Consider the following 11,659-nt stretch of genomic DNA (forward strand, 5'->3'; position numbering starts at 1 on the left):
GTGAGATATTTAATGAGGCATTAGCAGGATCGGACCAGAGATCAGGGAACCCCAGTCTCTCACAGGATTTTTGTATATATTTTATCCAGGGGATCTGTAACGCTTTGGGATGGGTCAGAAGCTCCCTCAGTTCCGCCCTGTAGGCAGAAAGTTCTTCGCTACTCCATAGCCTTCGCCAGAAGACTATGGGTCTGAGACCTAGTTCGTCAGCTATTGGTCGCAGACCCAGATCCATCCTCAGGGGAAGGAGCGGGGTGCTGGGCGGAAGTGCAACTATCTGTCTAATAAAGTTGTTCTCAGTTATAGACAGGCTACGGGAAGATGTATGGCCCCACAGTTCCGCCCCATACATGGTGGCACCCCTAGCCTGTGCCTTATAGATCTGGATGAGCGGCCCCAACGGACGGTATGTGGAGCCCTTCATCATCCGAGCGATCCCCCCCTGTAATCTGTACTAGTTTGAGGTTGGCCCTAGTCTGGTGTGGTCCCCAGAACATGGTTTCATTAAGGGTTACACCAAGATATTCGAAGGTGGAAACTCTCTCTAGCCGTGACCCTCCCAATAATGGGTTCGGACGCAGTTTTTGACTTGGGTTCAGGACCATAAACTTGGTTTTTGCAGCGTTGATTTCTAATCCCCTGTCAGTGCAAAAGGCCACAAATGAGTCAAGGATCCTCTGTATCCCCATAGGGGTTTTGGACAGCAGCAGGGTGTCGTCTGCAAACATGATTGCAGGCACCCTGCCGCCGTTCAGCTTTGGGGCGTCAGTATATTCAGTGGCATTTAGGTGGGCGATTACCCCGTTGACAAAGAGGCAGAACAAGGTCGGTGCCAACACACAGCCCTGTCTAACCCCCCTGTCAACGGGGAAACTGTCCGTCAGTGCCCCAAGTTTCCCGCACCTCACTCGAGCATAGTTGTTATGATGCAATCTCTGTAGGATTATCAGGATATCCGGGGGGACGCCCATCTCGGCCAGAACACTCCAAAGTTTCCCTCTGGGCACCAGGTCGAAGGCGGCCCTCAAGTCCACAAATATTGTGTATAAGCTGTCGCCTTCGAATATCGCTGCCCTCCAATAGATGATATTCAATCGGAAGACCTGATCCACTGTAGAAACTCCCTTCCTAAAGCCCGCTTGGTACGGACTAAGGACACCCATCTCTTCTACCTAGTCCTGAAGCCGGTTCAACAGTATCCGACCGAACAGCTTCTGTGACACATCAATCAGACTGATTGGTCTGTAGTTGGCTGGGAGGAGGGGCGAACCCTTTTTGAATATGGGAACCACCTCCGCACCCAGCCAAGTACTCAGGATTTCCATGCCGCTCAGAACTCCATTAAACAGAACAGCAAGGTAGGGGGCCCAAACGTCGGGCTCCTGTTTAAACAGGTCCCCGAGTAGGCCATCCAATCCTGGCGCCTTTCCCGATGTAATTCCTGCTATTGCAGCCTTAACCTCCCCCACTGTTATTAAATCCCCCTCATAGTCAGGCCAACCAATACCAGTGTCATTCGTGGTTTCTCCCAACTCTGAGCTATAAAGGGATTGAAAGTGTACCTGCCACACCCCTGCTGTGATGTTAGGCTCAATTGCCGAGTGGAGACTCCCCGATCCCCCGTTTACTAGTCTCCAGAACATTCGGTGATCTCTTATTGCGAGAGAATTAGTAAGCTCCTCCCATTGGTTCTCCTCCCATTCAGTTTTGGCGTGGGCAATTAGTTTTTTGTATGCCCGTCTGCTTTCTCCTAGCTTCTCTCCACCTAGGCCCTCCTTGATGTTTCTAATAAGTTCTCCCTTTTCCCTTCTGCAGGCTGTATTATACCATGGGGATTTATATTGCTGCCCTCTCCTTGAATTCTTTATGTTACTAAAAAGGTTGGGGGCAGCACCCTTTATGAGGTCCTCGTGGGCCTGGTATAATTTGTCATGGGAATCTTTGTTGCCCACCCCAATGGCTAGATCTCCCACAGTCTCCAAAATAGGGATTAGCCCTGCATAAAGCCTCGGGAGTTTCTCTTGGCTCGAGGCCAGTTTTTCCCACCTGATTCTTCTCCTGTTGTTACCCAGTAGAAGTTCAGGTTTGTTCTCCTCCCCAGGTGTTATAGAGGTTTGAACGCCGGGGTGAATGAAATCAAGTTCAAGGGCATTGTGATCGCTATCTAGTCTTTCAGTAACCCTAAAATCCTGGATAGCTGGCCAGTTCATTATCTGTACCAAAACATAGTCCAAGCGAGATTCTCTTCTCGCTCTGTTATAGGTGGTTCTGCTAGGTACATCGGAATTAATGCGCCCATTACAGGCGCTAATTCCAAATTTTAGGGTGAGAGCTGTGATCTGCAATGCTACGGGAGTCCATGCCTTTGGGGGAGGAGCTTCTACCGAAGGTACTGACCACCTGACCTCTTCTTCCATTGAGAAGCCTTCTAGAAGGCCGGGCAGTGGCTCAAAATGGGAGTTTAGATCCCCTCCCACTACATAGGGTAGATCTCTTGGTATTTCAGCTAAGTAGTCTGAAAGTTCATCTATGGTGGGTGATTCCCTAGCGACTCCCACTGGCCTGGAGTAGATGTTTATCAGGGCGAGTTTCGCTTGATTCGGCCAGGTCAGTAGAACCACAAGGATATCGTCAGATGGCACCGGTAAACGTAAAGCCTCGCAACCTAGGTGGGATGCCACCCAGGTAGTGAGTCCACCTGAGGGGCGACCTTTGCCCTCCCACCTGGCCGGGATGGAAAATGCCTGGTAACCCTGGTGCCTATGTTCTTCCCTTGCCCAGGTCTCCTGGAACATACAAACGTCCCCAGTCTCGATGTAAGTTACCCAGTCTTGAGTGACCAGCTTATTAGCTAGTCCGGCCACATTCCACCAGATTAGTCTCAAGTGCTCAGTAGGAGGGGTTGCAGGGTTAGAGGTGTGGGGGGAGACAATGCCAGATGCTACACCCACTGCTACATCGAGAACACTATCAGCGGTAAATCCAGTTGGCCCAGGGAGATCACAGGGACCATTGTCCGAGGTCACAGAGTTGTTTGAGAACAGTCAATCAACCCCATCCAGCCCGCTCAAACAGTTAAAACGATTGTAGTGGAAATAGGGTGTATCAGGTGGTTGGTAAAGTGGACGTGCAGCATATTCCTTATATCTGGGTCTCCGTTCCACCCTTGTCCAATTGCCTTGTGGCGGGTCGTGATGCATACGGATGGGTGGAAAGAAGGAGACTGGCAGAGTCTGTATGGTGGAGTCCAATGATCTATTTGCTCCGGCGCAGATGTGTAAGACAGTACCGGAGTCTCGGAAAGTCACCATAATGCAGTCCCCTATTATTGTTTTCCTCGTCTTCCCCAACCATGGCACCCTTCTGACCATAATGATCTCATTATTAAAATGGGGTGGTAAAGGTCTGTTCCAATTCAGCCATTTGATAACTTTCCTCTTGAGAGACTGGAAATTTTCATTTTCACCCATTTCAAGAGGGGGGGCACCTGCCAACACCACCATAAGGCTGTTAGCTTCCGGCGGCAAGTCCGGTCTCCGTGGTCTCAAAGCGGGCTTGCCGGGGGGAGGAGAAGAAATACTAGCATTGGCTGGGTCCCCGGGATTTATGGCTGGGACTGAACTGTGGTGAGCTGGGGCTACTAACTGGGGAGGCATAATGTTTAGAATATTGTGTGGGATTGTGACTGGATTAGCCATGAGTGGCTGCAAAGGGGGAACGGCGCCCTGTAAGGCTCCTGCATTAAAGGAAGGGTTTTGTATATTGGGGAGGGTTCCTGTAGATGGATTGGGTCCGATTGTTCTAGTCTGCTTGCTAGCCATGGTGTTCAGACAGGTTAGGGTTGCCTCTAAGATGGTAAGCCTGATCTCTACTTTTTTCAGACTCTCGCTGATAGGCAGCAGTAATGATCTGAGTAGGAATTCTATGTTCCCCAGAGATGTAGCAGGGGGTGCTGTGTTAAGCGAGTTAACCCCTGGATCACTGTTGGCAACAGCGGTAATAGTGTTCATGCCCTTAGGGGGAGTGGCAGTGTGTACATTCTCTCTGGACCTATCGGGGATGAGTACAGGCTTATGGTTTTTACCAAAGTCTGAATGGGGTATCTTGGTTTTCCCTTGCCCCCCCCTCGTCTTCCTTCTGCGCTTGTTGGGTGGAGGGCCATGCACCTCCGCCACAACAGTTTTCTAGGCCTTATTTTTATTGGCTTTGGCTACGGGGGGTGTTTGGGTAACCAAATCAACAGACAAACTGGTGGGGATTGGGAGTGGGGTAGCCTCCGTAGTCTGCTCGGGCAACGTGCCGGGGTTGAGAATGCTATCCCGTAATAGTAGGGGGACCCCTTCTTGGGTTGACAGATCCTGACTGCCGTTAAGGGTGCTTTCCTCTTGGGAGATGGGATAAGGAATCATCTCGCTAAGAGGTCTGTTTTTCATAGTTTCTATGGAGCGACGACGCTCTACCCTGCGCTTCTCTAAGGAGCTTTCCTTTCCCCCTTCACCCTTAGCCGATTTGAAGTATTTGTCCAAAGTCCCAGTGTTGCCTCCCCCCGCCCTTGCTGGAGTTTCGCATAGGGCTGGTGAGGGCATGACCGTATCCTACTCCGTAGTCCAACTGCAATCGAGAAGGTGCAGGCGTAAGAGGGTGGGCCCAGCCCGGCCTCCCTCGGCCCCGGACGGCCGCAGACGGTCCCGCCCTTGTCCCGGGCTTCTCCCGGCGCGCTCCCGCGAAGCGGTGGCACAGTACACTTTTAAACACTAATGCAGTAGGCTGATAGGCTGCTAAGGTAATGGGCAGGGGGGTGTGGCCGGCGGGGAGAGCAGCCCAGGTGTGGTGGATTGGGCACGCAGGGGCTCCTGGACACTGGAGTCCCTGCCTGTGTGCTTGCAGCCCCGCCGACGCTCTCACCTGCCCGCGCCTCTTCAGGAACACTCCCACACAACCAGCCGCCTCTGCCAGGCAAAGCGCTGCGGGACCCGCGAAGCGGGTCCGGCGAGATGGATTCGCTTTCCTCAGCGGCTTCCTTAGGTGCAGGGATTTCACTGGGTTAGGACGAAGATCCGAGGGTCAGTTCTGGACACAAAAGGTCCCAAGTAACTGGAGAGAGAGGCTGAATTTCTATCCGTTAGGCGGGGGCGTGGCCGGCGGGGAGAGCAGCCCAGGTGTGGTGGATTGGGCACGCAGGGGCTCCTGGACACTGGAGTCCCTGCCTGTGTGCTCGCAGCCCCGCCGACGCTCTCACCTGCCCGCGCCTCTTCAGGAACACTCCCACACAACCAGCCGCCTCTGCCAGGCAAAGCGCTGCGGGACCTGCGAAGCGGGTCCGGCGAGATGGATTCGCTTTCCTCAGCGGCTTCCTTAGGTGCAGGGATTTCACTGGGTTAGGACGAAGATCCGAGGGTCAGTTCTGGTCACAAAAGGTCCCAAGTAACTGGAGAGAGAGGCTGAATTTCTATCCGTTAGGCGGGGGGCGTGGCCGGCGGGGAGAGCAGCCCAGGTGTGGTGGATTGGGCACGCAGGGGCTCCTGGACACTGGAGTCCCTGCCTGTGTGCTCGCAGCCCCGCCGACGCTCTCACCTGCCCGCGCCTCTTCAGGAACACTCCCACACAACCAGCCGCCTCTGCCAGGCAAAGCGCTGCGGGACCCGCGAAGCGGGTCCGGCGAGATGGATTCGCTTTCCTCAGCGGCTTCCTTAGGTGCAGGGATTTCACTGGGTTAGGACGAAGATCCGAGGGTCAGTTCTGGTCACAAAAGGTCCCAAGTAACTGGAGAGAGAGGCTGAATTTCTATCCGTTAGGCGGGGGGCGTGGCCGGCGGGGAGAGCAGCCCAGGTGTGGTGGATTGGGCACGCAGGGGCTCCTGGACACTGGAGTCCCTGCCTGTGTGCTCGCAGCCCCGCCGACGCTCTCACCTGCCCGCGCCTCTTCAGGAACACTCCCACACAACCAGCCGCCTCTGCCAGGCAAAGCGCTGCGGGACCCGCGAAGCGGGTCCGGCGAGATGGATTTGCTTTCCTCAGCGGCTTCCTTAGGTGCAGGGATTTCACTGGGTTAGGACGAAGATCCGAGGGTCAGTTCTGGTCACAAAATGTATCTTATACTGCGCCGACTTATTCATGCGTATGCTATGAAAACAAGCATTGGCAAAGGCAATAGGTCTCGCCTTTGGGACCTTATAAGTGTTTAGTTAGCTAGCACAATATCCTTGGTGCAACATCAAGTGTTGCATGCCTAAACACTTATAAAGTCCCAAAGGTGAGACCTATTGGCTATGCCAATGCTTGTTTTTTTATTTGACAAGCACACGCTTTCCTAACTACAGACACTTCCTGGCTCCTCCGCTTCCAGCAAGTGCATCTGGCAGGGGTCCTCAGTGCGCCTGTGGAGGGGGCCCGTGCATGCCTGTAGAGAGAGCCCCGTGCGTGCCCGTAGAGAGAGCCCCGGCCCTGCGCAGATTTTAAAAAGAGAAAATTTAGTAACACATTCTCTTACCTAATCCATTAGTCATTCATTTTCATTTCAATAAGCTTTATTTGGTTCATAAAAAACAACCATAAAAGCACAGAAAGAAAATACATCAACAGACATTTGTTTAGAAAAACCAATACTGTACAATTGAAATATAAAATCCGACAAATCATTAGTACTACTTAAAACATCATACTTTTCCTTGCATCGATAGATTTGAGAATAAAAGTTGCAGTGAAGAAACATATATCAGGTTCTTGCATTGTAAAAATCAACCTCATAGCAGCTTCCGTAGTAAAGGTACAATATTTTAAAAACAAGGGTTTTAAAAATCCAATACGAAAGTTCAGATACAGATCACATATGAGGAGAAAGTGCAAAGTGCTTTGTTTGGTATGGCCGTCACATGGGTAAGGGGAAGCAGGATACTGTTTTACTCGTGGGAATGCTACCAAGTGATGAGCAAGACCACATCTCCATTAGTCAAACTTTGTGTCACAGCCTGATGTGATAAGCCACTGCAGGGGTCAGGAAAGGTGAATAGGAATAAACAAACTTATTTTCTCCTGCACTGCATAGAAAAAGAAATATCCACACAGCAGAACAGTAGGCAAAGGTTACTGTTGTCAAAGAAAGAGTTTGTCGCTTTTGGCCATGTGGAGATGAAGGGGTGAAAAAATAAACAAAGCCTCGTTAACATGTAAATGGGCTTTTAAAGACCTGTGAAGTACTCGGGTGCGGCTGCGATAATATCTAAAACTGTGTGCGCGCCCTGACGTTAAGCCCTCACTGCGAGGGCCAAGGCTCCTGTTTGGGTGGGCTAGGCTCATGTTTGGGTGGGCCCGGCCCACCCGCTAGAACCAGGCCTGTTGAGCACACCAGAATAGTAGCATTGAAAGTCCAGAGATTCCTTTAAAGTTTGAAACAAACTTAAGTAATTATTAATGTCTTAGCTTGAGGCTCTGCAGCAGGAGGTCAGCTGGAGCTTCAGTTCTTGCTCCCAGCGGAGAGAAGGGGACAAGCAGTGCTTAATTTGTAAAAAAATAAAAATAAATAAAAAGTATAAGTGCCAAGGCCCTCGTCAGGAGGCCACTGCAGCTTTCACCACCCATTGCTCCTGCCAGCACTGCCAATGACCGTACTAACACAACTACTAAACATCACACTCCTACAAGTGTGATAAAGCAGGCTTTTCTAGGACCCCTAAGCCATATGAATTGCTTGGGTAGCTGGTATTAGTCCTTTTAATGTATATTGAATTAATAAACTGCTTTTGTGCTTATCTCTAAACTAGAAAAACCGCGCCACCTTGTGGCAGATTGTCATAAGTGCTGGTGTTGACAACTGGGTGCTGAGCACTGCAAACCACTGGTTTAGTAAGGACTGGAGAGGGGTGGGGAGGGGGGGGGGCAGTCACAGGGAAGGGCAGCACGGGAGAGGTCATCCCACGCTCCCATAGCTTTTGTTTTAAAAATGAACTTGTCATGTAAGTGAAGACTTCAAATAAATCGGAGCCTATAACATTTTACACGAGTCCATGCTGAATGCCCGAGGTTCACAGTAATTATCAAGGTACCAAGTGTAATCTACACGAAAAAGTAGCTTAAATATCGGTCTACATTTAAAAGTAGGAGAGTTGTAGTATGGAAACATTGTTCTGGACTGTAACCTTCAGAACAGTTGTCAGTGTTTGACGGTCACTGCCACCACACACTTTCTTATGGGCCCATTACATTTTCATCATCATCCTTTAGTCCTTCTATGTTTAACCTGTCCCGGGTTTGGCCAAAGGGTCTTTCCAGCCGTAACTGTTAGAACACGTGCACTCCATAAAGGAACACACCACAGACCGGTTTCAACCCTGTCTAGTCGAATTGTAGCTTGACACAGAAAGCTACTTGACTTGTGTAAGCGCCACATAGTGACTCACTGAAAAAGACACTAAGTCATGAATGAAATGCTTGGGTTGACCTCCCTTAATGGTATAGGGTGACCAGATCGTGCGACCCAAAAATCAGACTTTTCGCAAAAATAGAGGAATGACTACAAATTTACATCAATAAAGTTGCAAATAATGACATCCCTCGTCCTCATAGAAACACAGAAGAAGCACTATGAAAATAAATAAAATGTAATTTTTAAAACAGTACTATACCAGTTAATTAAGTTGCTTACTCATAACAGCTGCTCACTAGCCCTGCTTTGGAACACTTAACTAAGTGCCTCTCACTGTTTTCAGTTTACCCTTAAACGGGATATGAGCCAATTCTATCGAAATCTGCTGGGAGAACTGTTAGACTGTCCGGGCGAATCCGGGACACTTGGTCACCCTATTCTGGTAATTACTTTTGGCCACGTTCAAGCCCGTCTTTCATCTCTCATTGCGATCAGCGTGGGTTTGCTTGTATTAGTGTATACATTGAATGTGACCTGGTATTTCTGACAGGACTGCCCCGTTGAAGAATGAACATAATTTACTTATGGTCAGTCATTTTATATAATGGCTCGGATGAGCTAAAAAAGTGGAATGTAGTGCACCCAGAGCAGTTACCAGTGGTTCAAAATACTGCAGTTGTTTCCAGTCGGTAATTATTTGAAAAACGTTTTCCTGCCTGAGGGCGCTTCTACCTTTTCTTTGTATATCGTCGGCCGATGAACTCTCTTATTGACAAAATCTGTCCACGTTAGTTCTGGATGTTCCGTGTGATACTAGTTCCCTTATTAGGTAGTAAAAGAGAGATGTCTAAATGTTCTGTGATTGAAATTGTGGGCCTTGCTATTTAACCCACGTAAGATGAAATGGTTGTACATAAAATGGAGTTGTAAATGACCCGTCCTTTGTTTCCTAGGTTAAACTCTCGTTTCTTTCATTCTAGGATGCTTCGGTTGGAATGTGCTGCCTCTAACGCTGCCCTTCCGGGTTCTGCACTTCAGCATGTTATATGGGAGAAGACTTGATAACTAGACTCCAGATGGATCCGAAGGTGGTTTACCCTGACTTGCCCAGCAGTTGAAATTCATTTGTAAATGTCTAGGTGCCTCATAGCCTGTTGTGGGGTCTGAAACTGCTTCTCAAGAGACTTGGATAGGTTGACTAGGGACATGCTAGTCGGGAAGGCCTGCTACGACAGGATGGCTTCCTAGAGGTTAACCCTATTTTCTCCTAAAGATTTTCAGACATATTTTTGGGGGTGAGGAAGACATGCCAGGGCTGTCCCATTGCATTTTGCACCTTTTGAAAGAAGGAAATAGAAGGCCAAAGACCACCTTTATGGGACAGCTGATCTCTGCTTTTAAACTGACACCCTGGCCACATCTATGCTGAAAAGAAATATTTTTTATTTTATTTTTGTATGACTGCTATTTATTGCCTGTATTTTATTAAACGGATGATAGTTAAGGAAAAGAAAATTGCTAAAAAAAAAAAAGTGGGTTTGAAAGGAGCGAAAGGGACTCGCATCTAAGATTTCAGTCCCTTCTCTCCCCAAACCTTAGTGTGGCCTTGGGCAAGTCGTGTTAGCCTTTTACTTGTTGCTTTGTGATGATGAGACTGTGAGCTCTGCGTAGCAGGAACCACTGTATGTTCATTTCACTCTGCAAAGTACCAAGTTCACTGCTGCCACCGCACATGGTCCTGCCGTTGTTGAATGCTGCCAGACCTAAAAGAAACCAAAATGAATCCCCATAGAAGGAGAGATGCAAAGGAATGGACTTGCTTGGATTGATCTTACGCAACAACATTGACAAGCATCCTGCACACCCCACCAAACCTTGGGCACCACTCCTTTGGAAAAGAATTGCTGACACGCACAAGTTTATACAGTTTTATCTTTCTGATTTCCATTTTGTTCCCTTGACAAGTCCAAATCTGTACTGTGTTCTCTCCTGTAAAAAGCTGAGTTTTAAAGTGACTTGTACTGTAATGCAGAGCACAGGTTTTTGTTGAGCTATATGCAAACCCTTCTTGAGGCAGTTTTAAGTATGGCATAGCTGAAAGTGATCAATGGGTCCCAAGTGCCTGTGTCCAAAGGCTGGGACATTGAAAGACAGCCTTTCAATTTTTTGACTTGCAGATGTCTCTGTAGTCCTAATCAACTTGTGCTCCACCTGGGCTTTGTTCAGACTGTGGCTAAACTTAGAAATAGTAATTGCCCATGGTGAGGCAGTGCCTTTATATGGACTCTGTGGGTATTCCTTTCCATAAAATACTGATCATTGTTCTTCATACCCTCTTGCTTCAGTAAATATATGTAACAGGAGGTGAGGTACTAGTGCATGTCAAGCTGTATTGTCAGCCCACCCTCTACTCCATCTTTTCCCACCTCAGTGATGAGCAAAAGCATAAATCAAGTTACTTAACAGTGGTCTTTGTTTTGTCAACCATCTCCATTCAATGTTTTCTCCTGCTTGAATGGGTCACTGTGAATACATATGTACTACCATCTTTGCACGCATGGCTGAAGCCATACCCTACCTACAATTCCAGACCATCACATGTGTATTGAGATGGGTCCGTCCACCGCATCTTGTGTGTTCCCAATGCTGTCACTGCTTAAAGCCTTTCTGTTAAGTTCATGGGCTTCTTTGAAGTGGAGGTCTCTTGCTACTATAGCTTTTGTATGGAACTGGGCAGAATTATATTTTCACTTGTTAGTCTGTATGCAGTTTACAGTATTTACTTTCAAAATCAGTGAGCTGCTAAAATGTTGGATCCAGTTGGTTTGTGTACAATTTAGGCATCTGAAATTAAAAATCTTAGTTGTTTATCTGTTGTGAAATTGGCCTTTTTTGTACAGCTTTTTTTGTTCCAAGAAATGTTGCAGGGAGAAATGAATAGTTTTGTACTGTCACGTCACTTAACATAAAAATACAATAAAATGATTTTGTTTAACACATCGAGGGGTTTAATTTGTGTACTGTCAAGTCGATTCTGCAATTGCGATTTTATCTAAAGTGAGCTTTGTGACTGGAAAGGTTTGTATGAATAGTAGTGTGATGAGTGAAAACAGAACCCTTTGCCAACAACTGAAGTATATTATGAAATTTATTTGTGTTGATTTTTCGTAATGCAAGATCATTGATAATCTTCATAAGTACATCCGTGAACTGCTCACTATAGGTAGTGGATTGAACAACTTATCCAGTATTGGGGTATCTTTCATAGATTCACATGCCTGAATCATTCCCCGTCGTC

The 11,659-nt window shown here is 48.1% G+C and overlaps 1 protein-coding gene across 2 annotated transcripts in view; it reads left to right on the forward strand.

The window, feature by feature from the left end:
• Positions 1-11,358, forward strand: part of CREBL2 (cAMP responsive element binding protein like 2) — a 383,473-nt gene extending 372,115 nt beyond the window's left edge. For both annotated transcript variants that reach the window (XM_078673549.1, XM_078673555.1), the window contains one exon: positions 9,342-11,358. Coding sequence is in view for 1 of the 2 variants with exons in the window: in XM_078673555.1 (XP_078529681.1) it covers positions 9,342-9,343 (2 nt within the window). In the remaining variant the exon portion in view is untranslated. The remainder of the gene's footprint in view (positions 1-9,341) is intronic.
• Positions 11,359-11,659: the final 301 nt, after the last annotated feature.

This window comes from Lissotriton helveticus, chromosome 1_1 (genome assembly GCF_964261635.1).
Source record: "Lissotriton helveticus chromosome 1_1, aLisHel1.1, whole genome shotgun sequence".
Classification (NCBI taxonomy): domain Eukaryota; kingdom Metazoa; phylum Chordata; class Amphibia; order Caudata; family Salamandridae; genus Lissotriton; species Lissotriton helveticus.